This window comes from Trachypithecus francoisi, unplaced genomic scaffold (assembly GCF_009764315.1).
Source record: "Trachypithecus francoisi isolate TF-2019V2 unplaced genomic scaffold, Tfra_2.0 Lachesis_group11, whole genome shotgun sequence".
NCBI classification, from domain to species: Eukaryota; Metazoa; Chordata; class Mammalia; order Primates; family Cercopithecidae; genus Trachypithecus; species Trachypithecus francoisi.
The window spans coordinates 69,752,905-69,772,604 of NW_022681456.1; the positions used below are offsets into that span (position 1 = coordinate 69,752,905).

Below are 19,700 nucleotides of genomic sequence, written 5' to 3' on the forward strand. Positions count from 1 at the left end.
CTCTCTCTCTCTCTCTTTCTTCTCTCTCTCTCTCTCTCTTTCTTTCTTTGGCGGAGTCTAGCTTTGTCGCCTAGGCTAGAGTGCAGTGGCTCGATCTCAGCTCACCACAACCTCTGCCTCTCGGGTTCAAGCAATTCTCCTGCCTCAGCCTCCTGAGTAGCTGGGATTGCAGGCACCTGCCACCACACCCGGCTACTTTTTTTATATTTTTGGTAGAGATGGGGTTTCACCTGTTTATCAGGCTGGTCTTGAACTCCTGGTCTTGTAATCCACCTGCCTCAGCTGGCGGTGGTCCTAAGTGCTGGGATTACCAGCGTGAGTCACCGTGCCCGGCACATTGTGATAATTTAATAATACAGATTTAAAATGGTTATTCCTTTGGTGGGATTTCCATTTTAGCAGGCATGAAAGCCAGCAGCTCCAGGAAAGAAGTTCTATTTGGAGAATTTTGTTGTAACAGCTTTACTGAGGTGTGATTGACACACAATAAACTGTGCATATATGTTTTATTATATCTATCTCTCCATGAAACCATTACCACAATCAGTATGTATCACCCCCCTCCTCTCTACACTGTGCCCTGGAGATTTTCTCAAGGCAGTAAACTGGGGCAATCATTAGGTCTCACCTTGATTATTTCCCATCTACCAGCACTCGTTATCTTTTATTGCCTGGTGTCTAGTGTCCTGAAGTCTATTTTTGCATATATTTTGTCCAATTTTTGGTTGTTTCAGGTGGGAGGGTATATATGGTCCCTATTACTCCATCTTGGCTGGAGGCAGAAAAAAACTAGTAAAATTTTAGGTTTATACCCATATATAAAGAAGAGGATTTGGACTGGTGTTAGATCCTTCCTGGAGTCAGTGATGGTTCTGGAATTTCTATAAAAAAGATCTTTGGGGCAGCAATAGGGGAGGTTAGGGAATTCATTTACCTAGACTGTATGTTTGTGTGGGGTAGATTGAAACTCTTTTTTCCTTAGCAAGCACAGATACATTGCTTTTATGTGGCATAGATATTTATTTGTACTGGCTCACTCAGGGGAAGACTATTGGAGATCCTAGGGAGTGGGGGCACTAAAGTCTCCCCTTCTTTTGGCTTTTGCCTTTGGGAGCCTGCTGTTTCAGGCCAACTCGTCAATTTCATTTCCAGACTATATTAATGAAGATAATCCCGAAGTTCAGAAGGACCTCGATTATCAAAGATTCATGTATGTGTACTATTCTGCCTTTTCCACAAAGACAAGACCACACACTTTTAGAAAACTTTCTTAACAAAGTTAAGTATCCCATACAAGGTTAGTTAGAGAAGTCAACTGAATATGAGATCTCGTTTTCCCCCAGCAGTCCTTCTGTGTAAAGTTAAATAGACTGTAGGGGCTTGAATTTGCTTACCAGAAAGTTAGAATCTAGGACACTCATTGCTGCTGCTTCTTTTCTTCTTCTTCTTCTTTTTTTTTCTTTTTTGAGACAGGTTCTGACTGCCTAGGCTGGAGTACAGTGTTGAGATTATGGCTCACTAAAGCCTCAACCTCCTAGGTAGCTGGGATTACAGGCGTGCGCCACTATGCCCAGCTCCACTGCTGCTGCTTAATGTGGTGTTACTGCTTTGAGATTCTACACTCTTATTATATGCTGACTAGGCGATGTGAGGACTTAGCCTAGATCTTCTGGGGTGTGGAAATAAAGCTGACTTGGAATAATGGGAAAAGTCCATGTTTATTTCTATTTTGGCCATGTATAAGAATCTCCTAAGGGCTCCTAGAGAGTACAGACTCCTAGACTCTACTCCAGGCTGTTGAATCCTCAGCTTTAGGGATAGGGTTCAGTTGTCTGTTTTTGGTAGCTACCTAGATGATTCTGTTAGCTAGCTACCAAGGTTTGAGAATTGCTGGCCTAAATAATCTACAACGACATCAATCTTCCCCTGGAGTATTGGAACTCCTGAGTTCATAATATGTCTCTAACTCACCCATCAACTTTTATCTCCACGGCCAAAACCCCACTATCATCTCTCATCACTTCTGCAACATCTGTAACTACACCCTCCACCTCCATTCTCAGCAGCTGTCTACCTCTGCCTGAATCCATTAGCCACCTTAAAGCCAAAATGATCTTTTCCAAATGTCCCTTTCTTGCTTAAAACCTTTCAGTGGTATTCCATTGCACAGCAAATAAACCTTTTACCACGTCTTGACATCCCTGCAAGACCTGGCCATTGCCTACCACTCCAGCGTGATCTCTTACTTCTCTCACTCATCTCAGTAGAGCACTGCAAACTCTTTCCAGCTCAGACCTTTGAACTTCTTACCCCTCTTAACATTGCTTTTCACATGGCTCACTCTTTCTCGTCATTCAGATCTTAGCTTAAATGTCTGCATCCCAGAGAGGTCTTGCTTGATCACCTAGTTTGAAGTATGCCACCTGTCAACACACACAGGTTTTCTTTATCAGACTGCTTTGCTGATTTCATTGCACTTTCATAAGTTATAACTACATGTTCATTGCTTACTGTCTGTCTTCCCACTAGAATGCAAGCTCCATGAGAGCTGAGACCTAGATATTCTTGTGCACTGATATATTCCTAGTGTTGGCCCAGTGCTTGGTACATACTAGGTGCTTAATATTTGTTGAATGAATAATCATATTCTTTACAACCTAGCCTGGCTTGCATAATACTGGCTTGTGGGAGTGTGATTTGCTCTAAATCCATGTAATAATAAACCATGTTTGGGCAGAGTTGATGTATTTCCAATATTGCCTTGAAGAATGTGACTTATGAGCTTCTCGGGGGAGGGCTCTGCCTTGTAGCAGGGCACTGAGCGAAATTCTTAACATGGTCTCTGTAATTGGAAGGATTGAGGGAGGGGCAGTTCTAGGAATAGGCAGCCACATGCTCCCAGACTGAAGTCTTCATTTCAGCATGTAATTCCCCACATTTCTAGGATACTTTGAGAGTTCCATTGTTTTCCTCCAATTTAGAAATATAAAAGAGGTTTTTAGTTCATGTTTGCAGCTCAGTGTGATGGCTCACGCCTGTAATACCAGCACTTTGGGAGGCCAAGGTGGTTAGACTGTTTGAGCACAGGAGTTCAAGACTGGCCTGAGCAACATGGACAAACTCCATCTCTTAAAAAAAAAAAAAAAAAGCAACAATTAGCTGAGCTGGTGGCATGTCCCTCTAGTCCAAACTACTCACACCACTGCATTCCAGCCTGGGTGACAGAGTAAGACCCTGTCTTGGCAAAAAAAAAAAAAAAAGTAAATGTTTGCAATAGTTGTTTTAGGTTACTGTGGAGGTTAAAACTCTGTTAAAAGTGACAGAAATGCATATTAGGTTTAAAAAGGGAATTTATAGGAATTACTGGGTCAACTCATGAAATTCAGTATTCATTCAACACATATATTTAGAAATGGAAATTTATAAAGATATAGATATAGACATAGATCTATCTGTCAGTCTAATCTGGCATATTCGAATTGCTGGGCTCTGTGTTCTATTTTAAAGGCATTAATACTTAGTAAAGTTCAGAAATGGAATCCTGGGAACGTAGGAATGGTAAGAACGGAATTTAGACACAGCTGGAACTGGGGGCTTGAGTGTCCCAGGACTCGGTCCCTGTCTCCTTCTCTGATGTTTGTTTGTCAATTGCATCTTCTGTCCCTGAACACCACATCCTCCATGGGGCAGCAAACGAGTCACTGACTGTCTTAAATTCACATTTTACAGCTTCCACCCACCAGACAAAGGTTAACTCACCCACTTTCTTATATTGAATTTTTAAATCCTGAAGCAAGTTTCTGGTTGCCTAGCTTGAGTAAATGACACACTGCTGAAAAATATTCACCACAGCCGACAGATAGGGTCTTTAAAAACATGGCAGCTTCTGTGTGCTCTGTGTGTAGAGGAGAGAAGTAGTTTCCAGACAAAGAGGGTGAAGAGGGAGCTGGGTCTACTGCCCCATAGTTTTCTACCACTGTCATCTCCGTAATTAAACATTTGAGTCAGAAGACTAAACAAAAGGCAGGGTGGGATAGAAAACACTAAGTAGAGGACTAAAGGACGTTATCATGTACAGAGATTTGAAGCACCTCCTAGGTGCCATGTTTTAGGCCTAATGATGAGAAGCTGCAGGTCACAAGACGGATGTTGTTACCTTGGGACATCAGACTTACATAAGGTGTGTATGATTACTTTTCAGGGTAATAGTAAACAACAGGTCTTTAAATACCTCTCGCATATTCCTCTCTCATAGTATATAAACATATAGGCTCTGGAGCTATACTGGCTGACTTCAAATCCTGACTCTGCCTTAAGCTAGCTATTTAATCTTTCCAGGCTTGACTCTTTTCATAGGTGGAAGGGCTCATAATAGTATCTATCCCACAGGCATGACATGTAAGGGCTAAATCATGTACATATAAGGTACTTAAACTCTGTGTGGCACATAGTGAGTCTGTATTATTATCAAATGTAGCTCTTTTGTTACTGCTGATGATCAGTAAGTCAATCACAGAATAATCACTATTCAGCATCCTCAGAATCTTTGATCAAGCCCGTGGGGGGCTTTCTTCTTTTTCTACTCTCACTAGTAATACTGTATTATTTAAAAAATAAAAATGCTGTTGTGCAATAATATGGCATGAGGTACCATTCTTAATTTTCTAAGAATTTCTTATACAATAGATTGTTCTAGTTCTATTATGGGACCAAGTCCTGTGTTTATGTAAATATATCATGTGTGTAAATGTATGAATCCAGGGTATTTAGAAACTCAAGAGTAAAGACTCAAAGACTTCAATATTTGTTCTAAGTCTTTATTTCTTGATATTTCTCAAAATAAACTGAAAATATTAGATAGATATATTCTCTCTTTTTTTTTTTTTCCAGATAGGGTCTCACTTTGTCACCCAGGCTGGAGTGCAGTGTCAAGATTTCAGCTCACTGCAGCCTCAACCTCCTGGCCTCAAGTGATCCTCCCACTGCAGTCCCCCAAGTAGCTGGGACTACAGGTGCACGCCACCATGCCTGGCTAACTTTTTGTGTTTTCTTTTTGAGGCAGAGTCTCGCCCTGTCACCCAGGCTGGAGTGCAGTGGTGCGATCTCATTGCAACCTCCACCTCCCAGGTTCAATCGATTCTCGTGTGTCAGCCTCCCAGGTAGCTGGGATTATAGGCATGTGGCACCACGCCCAGCTAATTTTTGTATTTTTAGTAGAGACGGGGTTTTGCCATGTTGGTCAGGCTGGTCTTGAACTCCTGGTCTCAAACAATCCGCCCACCTCAGCCTCCCAAAGTGCCAGGATTACAGGCATGAGTCGCCATGCCCAGTGATATATTCTCTTATATATTAATACAATTTTCTCAGTTTATTACTGTTAACAAATATTTATAAAAATATAAAAAAATTATTGAGCATTGAGATAGAATCAATATACTTTCTTCCTCTCCTCTTTACTCTCCTCCATCCTTTTATTCCTATCTTCTTTTCCTTTTTGCCCCTCCCTGCCTTTCATTTATATACCTGTTCGAAAATTTTCACTGCATGTATAGTCAGGAGCAGAATTGTTTGGTACATTCTATATATTAATCTGCTTGTTGTTTTTAGACATTCCGAATATCACCTCCCATTTTGTTAGCTACCTGTTAGCTTTATCTATGTGGTGTCTTTATTGACTATCATTTTAATTTTGATATTAATAAAATTAATCAAGAAGGTTTTGATTCAGATCAAGTTGGAGTAAGCACACTTTCCTCCACCTTTCCCACTGAATGCAAGTAAAAATCCTGAATGGAATACATACAACAATTGATTGCCTGATTTTTGAAAAAATCAATCTTCTCCATAGAATTTAAGTAAGACCCAGAATCACATAATATTCAAAATGTCCCAGATGCAATAAAAATTGCTTGACATTTGGAGAGCTAGCAAAATTTCAACATTTTATGAAGGACAACAGATAACAATCCCAAGATGACACAGATGTTTGAAGTACAAAAGATTTTTTTTTTTCTTTATTAATAGAAATGGGGCCTTGCTGTGTTGGCCAGGTTGGTCTTGAACTTCTGGGCCTCAAGTGATCCTCCCACCTCAGCCTCCCAAAGTGCTGGGATTACAGAAATAAGCCACCATGCCTGGCCCAACCAAAGACTTTAAGGCAACTATTATAACCACGCTCCAAGAAATAATTATGAACCCCTTTGAAGCAAATGGAAAGACAGAAAGTCTCAGCAGAGAAATAGAAAACATAAAAAAGGGACCAAATGGAAAGTTTAGAATGAAAAACATACTGCAATAACTGAAATTTTAAAAATTCACTGAATGGCTCAATAGCTGGAATGGAGATGACAGAAGAAAGTCATTGAATTTGAAGATAGATGAATAGAAATTATCTAGTCCGAACAAAAGAGAATAAAGATTGAAGGAAAAGACAAACAGAATCTCAGGGTACTGTGTGGCAGTATGAAAGATCTAGTATTCATGTCTTCAGAGTCTCGGAAGCAGAGGAGAAAAAGTATAGTGCAGAAAAATAGCCAGGCACAATGGTTCATGCCTGTAATCCTAGCACTTTGGGAGGCCTAGGCAGGAGGATTGCTTGAGCCCAGGAGTTCAAAACCAGCGTGGGTAACATAGTGAGACTCTGTCTCTAAAAAAATTAATTAATTATTTAATTAAATGTAAAAAAATTAATGAAAAGAAAAAGTATTTGGAGGAATAATGACAGAAAATTCTCCAAATTTGGCAAAAGACATACACTTATAGGTTCAAGAAATTCAGTGAACCCAAAAAAGATAAACTCAAAAAAATTCCACACCCAAACACATCATGATCAAACTGCTGAAAAAAAGGAAATTAAAAGATACTTAGAACTTAATGACAATACATATCAAAGTGCATGCAACTGAGCTAAAGCAGACTTTAGAGGTCTGCTCTAAAGCTATATTTATAAATTTTACTGTATTCACCAAGAAATGAGAGGTTAAAAAATTAGTGAGTTAAATATTCCACTTAAGAAACTGTAGGCTGGGGCAGGGTGCAGTGGCTCACAGCTGTAATCCCAGCACTTTGGGAGGCTGAGACAGGGGGATTGCTTGAACCCAGGAGTTTGAGACCAGCCCTGGCAACATAGTGAGACCCCATCTCTACAAAAAAGTTTTAAGTTTATAAAAATGAAAGAGAGATTTCAAGCTGGGAACAGAGGTTCATGCCTGCAACCCCAGCAATTTGGGAGACTGAGGCAGGAGGATCACTTGAGGACAGGAGTTTAAGAACAGCCTGGGCAACTAGTGAGACCCTCATCTCTACAAAACAAAGTAGTTTTCTACTATCGTAGCGGTTCTAATCTCATGGGAGAGAGAAGATAACTTAATGTAAAAGGATAAACTTCCCCCCAAAATTATTGAAATAAAAAAAAAGACAAACCATCAACTCAAGGCAATATAGGGTAATAGTAATAGCTTGCACATATTGTTTCCAGTTTTGCAAACTCACTGCATGTATCCTCACAGAAACCTTATGAGATGGGTGCTATTATTGTTTCTGTTTTAAAATTAGGAAATGAAGTCCTAGGTCCACTAAGATGTCAAAGACAAAATAAGCATAGATTTCGTTTTATTTGTGATTCTAGAATTGAGAGAAGTGGTCTGAAAAGCTGAGCAGAGGAGGTTGACTTTATAGGCAGAGAAAGGCTGAAGCAAGCTGAAACGAGACAAAAATTGAATTACTTGTTTCAAAGCTACTGTTCTTAGAGGGTTAAAACAGAGGACACTACTTCATTATTGACTTAGGTTGACTGGAATCTGTTTTTCTGGAAAACTGGTCAGTTTCCAAGTTCAGTTTGATTACTGGTACTAAGCACAAGGGACTCCCTTCTGTTTTGGTCTGTTCTGCTGGGGCCTCATGCAGGAGGCTAGTTGAAAACAATGGCCTCTCATAAACTTTGTTTAACAAAGGTCACATAACCATTAAGTGGCAGAGCCAGGATTGGAATTTAGGTCTCACCAAACGCTGCAACTTCTAAGCTTCCTCAACGTGTTTCCTTGTGCAGCAAAGTAAAGAAAGGTCATGGTCTGCTGGAGAGAAAAGGGAAGGTAAAGGACACAGCATTGATTCTGAAAAAAGTGCTGATGCTATTGGGAAAATCAGAAGAGTATTAGCAGGAGGGGAATTAAAATACCATTTAAAAAAATCTCAGGCCAGGCACAGTGGCACAGGCCTGTAATCCCAGCACTTTGGGAGGCTGAGACAGGGGGATTGCTTGAACCCAGGAGTTTGAGACCAGCCCTGGCAACATAGTGAGACCCCATCTCTACAAAAAAGTTTTAAGTTTATAAAAATGAAAGAGAGATTTCAAGCTGGGAACAGAGGTTCATGCCTGCAACCCCAGCAATTTGGGAGACTGAGGCAGGAGGATCACTTGAGGACAGGAGTTTAAGAACAGCCTGGGCAACTAGTGAGACCCTCATCTCTACAAAACAAAGTAGTTTTCTACTATCGTAGCGGTTCTAATCTCATGGGAGAGAGAAGATAACTTAATGTAAAAGGATAAACTTCCCCCCAAAATTATTGAAATAAAAAAAAAGACAAACCATCAACTCAAGGCAATATAGGGTAATAGTAATAGCTTGCACATATTGTTTCCAGTTTTGCAAACTCACTGCATGTATCCTCACAGAAACCTTATGAGATGGGTGCTATTATTGTTTCTGTTTTAAAATTAGGAAATGAAGTCCTAGGTCCACTAAGATGTCAAAGACAAAATAAGCATAGATTTCGTTTTATTTGTGATTCTAGAATTGAGAGAAGTGGTCTGAAAAGCTGAGCAGAGGAGGTTGACTTTATAGGCAGAGAAAGGCTGAAGCAAGCTGAAACGAGACAAAAATTGAATTACTTGTTTCAAAGCTACTGTTCTTAGAGGGTTAAAACAGAGGACACTACTTCATTATTGACTTAGGTTGACTGGAATCTGTTTTTCTGGAAAACTGGTCAGTTTCCAAGTTCAGTTTGATTACTGGTACTAAGCACAAGGGACTCCCTTCTGTTTTGGTCTGTTCTGCTGGGGCCTCATGCAGGAGGCTAGTTGAAAACAATGGCCTCTCATAAACTTTGTTTAACAAAGGTCACATAACCATTAAGTGGCAGAGCCAGGATTGGAATTTAGGTCTCACCAAACGCTGCAACTTCTAAGCTTCCTCAACGTGTTTCCTTGTGCAGCAAAGTAAAGAAAGGTCATGGTCTGCTGGAGAGAAAAGGGAAGGTAAAGGACACAGCATTGATTCTGAAAAAAGTGTTGATGCTATTGGGAAAATCAGAAGAGTATTAGCAGGAGGGGAATTAAAATACCATTTAAAAAAATCTCAGGCCAGGCACAGTGGCACAGGCCTGTAATCCCAGCACTTTGGGAGGTGGGGCTGGAGGTGGGCAGATCACTTGAGTCCAGGAGTTTGAGACCAGCCTGGGCAACACAGTGAGACCCCATCACTGCAAAAGAATACAAAAATTAGCTGGCCACAGTGGCATGGATCTGTAGTCCCAGCTACTCAGGAGGCTGAGGTGGGAGGATCACATGAGCCTGGGAGGTGGAGGTTGCAGTGAGCCCAGATCGTACCACAGTACTCCAACCTGGGTGATAGAGTGAGACCCTGTCTCAAACAAACAAATAAACAAACAAAACCCCTCTCTTCATATCCCTATTTGAATAGATTTTTGTTTATAGGATCCATTAGCAATGTACAATTAAAGGACAATTAGGTTTCAAAACTAGAATGAAAAAGTCCTTTCAGTGGAAATATCAGGGCTCCATGAAGGACAGGCACCATGCTTTCAATATACAAAGTGCTTCATTATATGAAATAAAATATATTTCAGAAATACAGTTTATTTCTGAAAACAGAAAACTATACCAAAAGATTGCTGTATCACATCTCCTGTAGTCAATGGGTTATTACCAGCGAGGTGAAATGACTTCCTTGTTTTAACAAGCATTCCTTTTGTGAGAAAACATTTGTGTTCAGAGTCTTAAACTACCAGTTCTCTTTGTTGCTTACTGTGAAATTTTGCACGTCATGTTTAACACTAAATTCTACCTGACAGGGACCAGCAGGAGAGCAGTACACCATCCAAGGACTCAACTCTCTGTCCTCATCCAGGCGTCAAAAAGCTGTCCCTTCATGGCCAAGGTGCCTTTCGACCCTTACCTTCCCCCTCCAGGAGGAGCTCTCAGTCTGCACCAGCAACTGGCAAGGCTGTCAGTGAGCCATCTTGCACAACAAACACAAAAGAACCCCAGGGACTTCCAGATCACAACAACTCCATAAGTGAAATTCCTTTCAAGTGCAGTGGGAACGGAAATGAGTTTTACTTAGGAAATTCCCTCCTAGATTCCCCTTCGCAGAGCAACTCAAATTTAGAGAAAAAGGAGTCAGAACTTCATTTGTATGTTATTTCCACAACCTCATCAATATTCCTGCACTTAAAAAGTTCATGGAACAATTATAAGATAGTAAGTGTACCCCTAAGTAAACCTTGACCTGAATTTTTATTTATTTTATTTTTTAGAGTAAATAAGCCCTCCTCCCTCCTTTACCTCCCATTTTGGAAATTTAGCCTTGGAATTTAATAATATTTTGAAAAACAAAATGTACTGAACAATTAAGGAGATGATTTTATTTAGGGGATTGCAATAGGGAAAAATGCTCATTAATGAGCAGTTTCTGGACGGGCATGGTGGCTCATGCCTGTAATCCCAGCACTTTGGGAGGCCGAGGTGGACGGATCACTTGAGGTCAGAAGTTCGAGACCAGCCTGGCCAAGATGGTGAAACCCTGTCTCTAGTAAAAAATACAAAAATAAACTGAATGTGGTGGCACGCGCCTGTAATCCCAGCTATTTGGGAGGTTGAGAATCACTTGAACTCGAGAGGCGAAGGTTGCAGTGAGCTGAGACTGCGCCACTGCACTCCAGGGCAACAGAGGGAGACTCTGTCTTAAAAAACAAAACAAAACAAAACAAACAAACAAACACCTGGGGTTTTGTAGAGGCAAGTAAGTAAGGTGAGTCAAGGAAGTCATGAAGAAGGAGGGAGATAGGTCTTATCTTGGAATATGTGTGAGCAGGTGGTCTTTTGCAGTTGCTGGGGTGACAAAGACCTCAGGTAAGGTTCAACGTTGTCAGTATTGCTTAGCTGTGCTATTGAAAGTGGGTTGATGGAGGAGACCTTGTTATAGGATCAGATATCTAGAGATCACTAGGCTAAGTCCTTATTTTATAAACGAGGTAACTGAAACACAAATGTTTTTTCTTTTTTCTTTTTTTTTTGAGATGGAGTTTTGGTCTTGTTGCCCAGGCTGGAGTACAGTGGTGTGATCTCGGCTCACTGCAACCTCTACCTCCCGGGTTCAACTGATCTCCTGCCTCAGCCTCCTGAGTAGCTGGGATTATAGGTGCCCACCACCAAGCCTGGCTAATTTTTGTATTTTTGGTAGAGAAGGGGTTTTGCCATGTTGGTCAGGCTGGTCTCGAACTCCTGACCTCAGGTGATCCACCTGCCTTGGCTTCCCAAAGTGCGGTGATTACAGGCGTGAGCTACCACGCCTGGCCGAAACACAACATTTTAAAGTAATTTAGTCAAGATTATATAACTTTAGGGACAGAGTCAGAACTCCCATTTAGGGACCTTTTTATCAGATTCGATTTAAAAAATAAGTAATTATTAAAAGAGTAATAGAATCCCTTTATCTTCAGTAGTATATACTTTTTATTATTAATCTTTCAATATAATAATAATAATTATAAAGGGCTATTTCAGTCAGAAGAAACCAGGAAACCAGGGTTTTATAAATGGCTAAAATTATGAAAGATTACAAGACAATCCTTAATTTTTTTCTTATACTACTGTTTGGAAGACTTCAAATATTTAAAATTCCTTTCTAAATTTTTAAACTGCTTCCTTCAAATTAAAAACGTAAACAAATTACAAATAGAGGAAAACTCTGGTCTATTAAAAAAAGATCTCATATATTCTAATAGAAAAAATGAAAACTTAACTGACTTTAAAAGATCTATGTGAATACTTCAAAATAACCGTTTATGCTTCCCTGAATTGCCCAGCTTCAGGTTTTAGCACTACTTTTAAATTACGCAGCAGAGGCATGGTTGGAGCACTCAGGCTGGTGAACTCATTACCTGCTAAGCTATAAATAGTCTTTGCAATAATAAATGCAATAACAATAACTAATATCTATTGTTAATTTCCTACTAGATAATAACAATAGAATGGAGCCTGATGCTTCATGGATATTAACTTGTTTAATTTTTACAACAACCCTATGAGGTAGGACTGTTATTCTCATTTTATAGATGAGGAAATTGAGGCACAGAGAAATTAAATTATATATGCAAGGTCACATAGCTAGTATAGAGCTGGGATTTGAATCTAGGTAGTCCGATTTTTTTTTTCTATGACCATTGAAATAAATGTGGGTGGAGGAAAACTATCTTTATGAGTTGGTAGATACTATCATTGAAAATAACGTTCTCTTAGCCAGATGTGGTGGCATGCACCTACAGTACTAGTTACTCCAGAGGCTGAGACAGGAGGATCATTTGAGCCCAGGAGTTAGAAGCTCTGCTACACACTACTGCACTCCAGCCTGGGCAATAAGCAAGACCCCATCTTTAAAATAAAAAGTAAGGCCAGGCGTGGTGCCTTATGCGTATAATCCCAGCACTTTGGGAGGCTGAAGCAGGTGGATTGCCTGAGCTCAGGAATTCGAGACCAGCCTGGACAACATGGTGAAATCCCATCTCTACAAAAAATACTAAAAATTAGCCAGGCATGTGATGTGCGTGTACTTGGGAGGCTGAGAGGAGTATTACTTGAGCCTGGGAGGTGGACGTTGTAGTGAGCCAAGATTGTGCCACTTGCACTCCCACCTGTGTAACAGAGTGAGACTGTCTGAAAAAAAATATATAAAATAAAATTTAAAAAATAAGTTTAAAAATTACAATAATGTTCTACCTCTTCCTTGAAAGATGGAAAATGAATAACCAAATATTTCACATGTAAGTGAGAAATCAGGTTAAAATTCATTCTACTAACAATAAGCTTCTAGTTCAATATAAACACTTTTTTTCTTTTCTCTCTTTTTTTTTTTGAGATGGAGTTTCTCTGTTGTTGCCCAGGCTGGAGTGCAGTGGCGCTATCTTGGCTCACTGCAACCTCTGCCTCCCGGGTTCAAGTGATTCTCCTGCCTCAGCCTCCCGAGTAGCTGGGATTACAAGCACGCGCCACCATGCCTGGCTAATTTTTGTATTTTAGTAGAGACAGGGTTTCGCCATGTTGACCAGGCTGGTCCTGAACTCCTGACCTCAGGTGATCCGCCTGCCTCGGCCTCCTAAAGTGCTAGGATTACAGGGGTGAGCCACTGTGCCCGGCCACATTAGACATTTTAACTTTCTCTGTACTTTTACATAAAATTAACCCAAACCATCTAATTAGATATTACCGGCACTCCTCCTGATTTTAAGGATTTCCAAAGAGTTGAGCCTCCTTCCATAATCCATTTTATCTGTAACATTCACCAAAAATAGTTACACCTGGGTTGTTAAGCGCCTTAAATTTTGTAAAGATGAAATGTGGTAATTCTTTGCCTTGTATACATTGTGACGATAGCTGCTACAAAGCTAAATATGGGATACCCCAAATTAAAATTCTGGATTTAAAGAAAACATAAATATTTGGAGAGGGAAGAAAGGCTGCTTTAAAAAAAAAAAAAAAAGTAGAACAATGACAAAAGTAGCAAGAAAAAGCACATATCTCCCCTGCCACCATCCACCCACTACACCACTCTGATATTAAGCACAACGCAGGTTGGGTGGCTAAGGCGGGTGGATCACCTGAGGTCAGGAGTTTGAGACCAGCCTGGCCAACATGGTGAAACGCTGTCTCTACTAAAAATACAAAAATTAGCTGGCCGTGGTGGTGGGCACCTGTAATCCCAGTTACTCAGGAAACTGAGGCAGGAGAATTGCTTGAACCTGGGAGGCAGAGGTTGCAGTTAGCCAAGATCGTGCCATTGCACTCCAGCCTGGGCAACAAGAGCGAAACTCCATCTCAAAAAAAAAAAGCTTGTCTGCAGTGTCAAATCAGCAACATTTCAGAAATTCCTTCTGACATGTCTTAAACCTCAACATAAATAAAAGATTATTTAGAGAAATTGCTGAACACTGTATGTCTATTTTGAGGACCCAGAATAAATGAGAAATGGCAACACTAAAGATTTAAGGAAGAATAACTCCATAGTTACTCTTAATCTTCATACTAAAGATTTAAGGAAGAATAACTCCATAGGAAATAGTTAACAAAAGTGTTGTATATCTATGCTATGGAATACTAAATAATCATTAAAAGGATTGATATTGGTTGGATGCAGTGGCTCATGCCCGTAATCCTAGCACTTTGGGAGGCTCAGAAGGGAGGATTGCTTGAAGCCAGGAGTTCAAGACCAGTCTGGTCAACATAGCAAGACCCCATCCCCACTAAAAAATAAAAAGTAAAAAATTGGCCTGGCATGGTAGAACATGTCTGTAGTCCTAGCTCTTCAGGAGGCTGAGGCAGGAGGACTGCTTGAGCTCAGGAGTTTGAGGCTGCAGTGAGGTATGATCATACCACTCTACTCCAACCTGGGTTACAGAGTGAGACCCTGTCTCCTTTAAAAAAAAAAATTGAAGTAAATCGGTAAATCTTTTTTTTTTTTTGAGACGGATTTTCCCTCTTGTTGCCCAGGCTGGAGTGCAATGGTGCGATCTCGGCTCACCGCAACCTCCGCCTCCCAGATTCAAGCAATTCTCCTGCCTCAGCCTCCCGAGTAGCTGGGATTATAGGCATGCGCCACCATGCCCGTCTAATTTTTGTATTATTAGTAGAGACAGGGTTTCACCATGTTGGCCATGCTGGTCTCGAACTCCTGACCTCATGATCTGCCCACCTTGGCCTCCCAAAGTGCTGGGATTACAAGTGTGAGCCACCGTGCCAGGCCATAAATTGGTAAATCTATATACACAGACATGAAAAATCATCCACCATATATTAAGTTAAATCAAGTTCCAGATTAATATATGTGATATAATTTAGGATTAAATATATATTATAAAAATATATAAATACTATAAATTTATATGTTTATAATTCATATGTCTTTATATGCCTCGAAGGACCTAAACCAAACAGATGATAGATACTTTAAAAAATGTCAGACACAAGGTCTTGCTCTGTTGCCCAGGCTGGAGTGTAGTGGCACAATCATAACTCACTGCAGCTTCCAGCTCCTGGACTCATTTGATCCACCTGCTTCAGCCTCCAAAGTAGCTGAGATTACAGGTGCGAGCCATGGCACCTGGCTCCATGATCAGACACGTTGCATAGTGGGATGGAAGGGGTAAAGAAAAATAGAGAACCTTTATCCTTTACTTTATCTAAACTGTGTGATTTTGATAAATGATTTCATTTTATAATGAGCAAGTGTTATATTTAAAACTTTTAAAAAACTAGATAAGAAAAAATTCCCTGTGGTATTATTAAACACTAGAATGAGCTTTACAAACAAATTGTGTACTATAGGAGGGCTTAAAGAATAGATATATAATATTGACTAAAGGTAGGGGGAATTGATCTTCAGTAAATAAAAATTCTAACAATTTCTACTTTTTCCTTTTTCAGAAAACTACCCTTTTACAAGATCCCTTCTATGCTAGTGAGTTCAGTCGCGCTATTGGAAGTCAAAAGCCATATAGGTAAGATGTGATGATGTATGATAAAGTTCTATGGGGGATTTTTCTCTCCTCTTTGCCTCTCCTTTTTTTGAGACTGAGTCTCGCTGTTTCCCAGGCTGGAGTGCAGTGGCGCAATCTTGGCTCACTGCAACCTCCACCTCCTGGGCTCAAGAGATTCTCCTGCCTCAGCCTCCTGAGTAGCTAGGACTCCAGGTGCCCGCCACCAAACCCGGCTAATTTTTGTATTTTTTAGTGGAGACAGGAGTTTTGCCATGTTGGCCAGGTCGGTTAGATTGGTCTAATCTCAGGTGATCCTCCTGCCTCAGCTTCCCAAAGTGCTGGGATTACATGTGTGAGCCACCGCACCCGACCCTCTTTGCCTCCCCTAACTCTGTGTTGTATGTGTGGCTATCACAATTGTATCTCTACCTCATCTGCCTGCCCTGACAGTTAAGTCCGCAAACACAAGTATCCACTGGACATCTTCTGTATGTCTCATAGGAACCTTAAAGTCAATATATTCAAAAGAGAACTCAGCATCTTCCCTCTGGAACCTGACTTTCCTCTTGTGTTTCCTAACACAGGGAATGATGTCATTATCCCCAGATCACCTGAGCCAGAGTCCTGAAAGTCACCCTTGCCTCCTCTCTCCCCTTCACCGTTTCCGGCATCCAGCCACTCACCGCATGCCTTATGTATTGCTCCTTTACTATCTCTGGATAACGTCCACTTCTTTCCATGGCCACTCGCTCAGGCCCAGTTATCTCAGTTCTGGGCTCCTACAGTGTTTTCCTAGCTGGTCTGTCTGCCTTCACTCTTGCTCCTCTTCAGCCCATTCTCCATTACAACAGAGGAATCTTTCTGAAGCACAAATCTGATCATGTAACTCCTCCCAGGAAGCTTCCCATTGCCCTTAAGTGAAAGTCTAAACAGCGTACAAAAAATATGTATGACATCTCTTTTTATGTTTCTGTCCTCAACTGTTGTATCCATCCTCACTCTTGCCCTAAGTTCCTGCTCCAAATGAACTTCTCACAACTCTCAGGAAGCTCCCTATTCTCTTCCCTCTGGAGCCTATCATGATGGCACCTCTTCTGGAACACTACTGTACTCTTCTTCCTCTTCCTGAATAACTTCAGCTCTTCCTGAGTAACTTCAGCTCATCGAGTCTCAGCTTATTGATCATTTTCTCTGAAAATCTTTCTTGACACTCCAGAACATAACGTCCTATGTTCACACTTTTTTTTCTTTCTGTTTTGTTTTTTTTTTTCTGAGACAAAGTCTTGCTCTGTTGCCCAGGCTGGAGTGCGGTGGCGCAATCTCGGCTCACTGTAACCTCTGCCTCCCAGGTTCAAGCAATTCTGCATCAGCCTCCCAAGTAGCTGGGATTACAGTCACCCACTACCATGCCTAGCTAATTTTTTTATTTTTAGTAGAGACTGGGTTTCACCATGTTGGCCAGGCTGGTCTCAAACTCCTGACCTCATGATCCTCTCCCTTCAGCTCCCAAAGTGCTGGGATTACAGAGTTGAGCCACCACGCCTGGCCTGCTCACACATCTTGTAGTACTTACCAGTCTGCATTATGATGGCCTGTTTCATTATTTGCTGCCCTGTTATGCAATACATTCCTTAAGGGCAGGGACCCTAGAATGAATGGATAAATAAGATAAGATAGAGACTACTGATCATAAGTAGTCTCTACTACTTATGAGAACAGAGCATAAAAGGGCCCTATATGCAAGGCTAAGGAGTTTGAATTGTATCCAGACTTCAGAGTTCTACTATATTCTTATCACAGGTTGGCTATATGGTAACTACTACAGGTATATGGTAAAGTGATTTTAAAGCTAATTGTATAATAAAAAAGACTCAAATTCTGTGTGTGGGTGGCTTGAAATTTATTCCTGAAGGCAAGAAGGATGAGTTCTACCACTCTCTTGGCTCAGGAAAAGCGTATTTCTTACTATTTCCTGAAAGCAACATACTTAAAATGCAGTGATTTCAAATGCACTGTGAAGGATGCAGTGATACACAAGAAATAGCCTCTACCTGCAAGACATCTTCAGTTCAAAAGGAATAAACATCCTTTAGGTTTTCAATTCATAACTGTGTCACAGATGGGACGGTTTTGCAACCTGACCACTGTGAAAATCATACACAGCGCTTCTGAGATCATATAGGAAGAGCCTTTCCAGTGCTTTACAAATGTGAGCTATTATTTATAGTAAAGGTCTGGAAAGATGAAAAAATACAGGAAAAATAGAGCTTATTATTGGATTAAGAATCCTTCCTGAGGCTGGGTGTAGTGACTCACGCCTGTAATCCCAGCACTTTCAGAGGCCGAGGTGGGCGGATTACTTGAGGCCAGGAGTTTGAGACCAGCCTGACCAACGTGGCAAAACCTTGTCTCTACTAAAAGTACAAAAATTAACCAGGTGTGGTAGTATGCACTTGTAGTCCCAGCTACTCTCAGGAGGCACAAGAATCGCTTGAACCCAGTCTGGGTGACAGAGCAAGACTCTGTCTAAAAAAAAAAAAACCGCCCCCCCAAAACAAACAAACAAACAAACAAACAAAAGAAACACCTTCCTACAACATTATTTTGGTGAATTTATGTTTTCCACCTGATGAAAATAGAGTATCTGTTAACATTAGTATAGATTTTCCTCTTATTCCTAAATTGAATAATAGAGTCTTCTGGCATTCGACTTTTTCTTATTTCTTCAGTCAAATGAAGTTTGTCATCTATGTATAAGCTAACATTTTCCGAATCCTCAAAGAAATTATTATTCATAACTTATCTGCAGTAATATAGAATGTGTACTCTAACTTGAATTTATGATGTGTATGAGACCTCCATTTATGTATGAATTGATTTTTAGTCTGAAGAGATTAGTATGCTGTTTTCTGTGAAAATTTTTTTGGCCATAAAAAAATTAGTTTGGCATTACAATCTATTATCCTAGTTGGCAAAGGATTAAAAACAGTTTATTTTTATTGCGGATCTTAGCAATTTGCTGACTCCAAATGAAAAAACAGGAAAATCAATTTCAAAATAATTCTGCTGATACTGTATCTTATTTGAGTTTTTGCTTTTCTAAGCTCTTTTGTTTGTAAAATCTACATTTCTGTTGTTGGAGTTCTAAAAGAGTAGAGGGATTTCATAGTTATTTTTTAAATGAAATATGGTGGTAATTAGATGTGGATAGCGAAGCAGGATCTCAAACTTATTCCTGCTTTATTTAGAGACCATTTATCAAACACTTAGTGTGTATGAAGACATGCATTAACTAAAATATCAAAATAGCACATTTGGCTGGGTGTAGTGGCTCACACCTGTAATTCCAGCACTTTGGGAGGCAGAGGTGGGTGGATCATCTGAGGTCAGGAGTTTGAGATCAGCCTGACCAACATGGTGAAACCTCATCTCTACTAAAAATACAAAAAATTAGCTGGGCGTGGTGGTGCTCGCCTGTAATTCCAGCTATGCAGGAGGCTGAGGCAGGAGAATTGCTCGAACTCAGGAGGCAGAGGTTGCGGTGAGCCAAGATCACGCCATGGCACCCCAGCCTGGGTGACAGAGTGGGGTACCGTCTCAAAACAAACAAACAAAAAACCCGGCACATTTGGATCGGTACTATCATTATTCCTATTTTACACATGAGGACATTGAGGCACAGAGAAGCTATGTAACTTGACCGTGATAATGACCTAACTGAGTCGGGGCAGATCTAGGATTCTGACCTCAGTCTTCATGCTCATAATCATTATGCTCCTCTGCCTCTCTGCTTGCTATTATTGAATTCGTAATGATCAGTTTCCCTCCAGCACCTCCACTAGGAAAGAGACCATTTTTTCAAAAAAAGTCTTAATTTTCAGGTTAATAAGAGCGACTCATTGATTGGACAAAGGAGAACATCTTAGATG

The 19,700-nt window shown here is 40.5% G+C and overlaps 1 protein-coding gene across 1 annotated transcript in view; it reads left to right on the forward strand.

The window, feature by feature from the left end:
• CUNH12orf56 (chromosome unknown C12orf56 homolog) overlaps positions 1-19,700 on the forward strand; it is a 110,190-nt gene that overhangs the window by 57,266 nt on the left and 33,224 nt on the right. Inside the window, 2 exon segments of the mRNA XM_033221398.1 lie at positions 10,093-10,501; positions 15,719-15,792. Of these exon segments, the coding sequence (XP_033077289.1) occupies positions 10,093-10,501; positions 15,719-15,792 (483 nt within the window).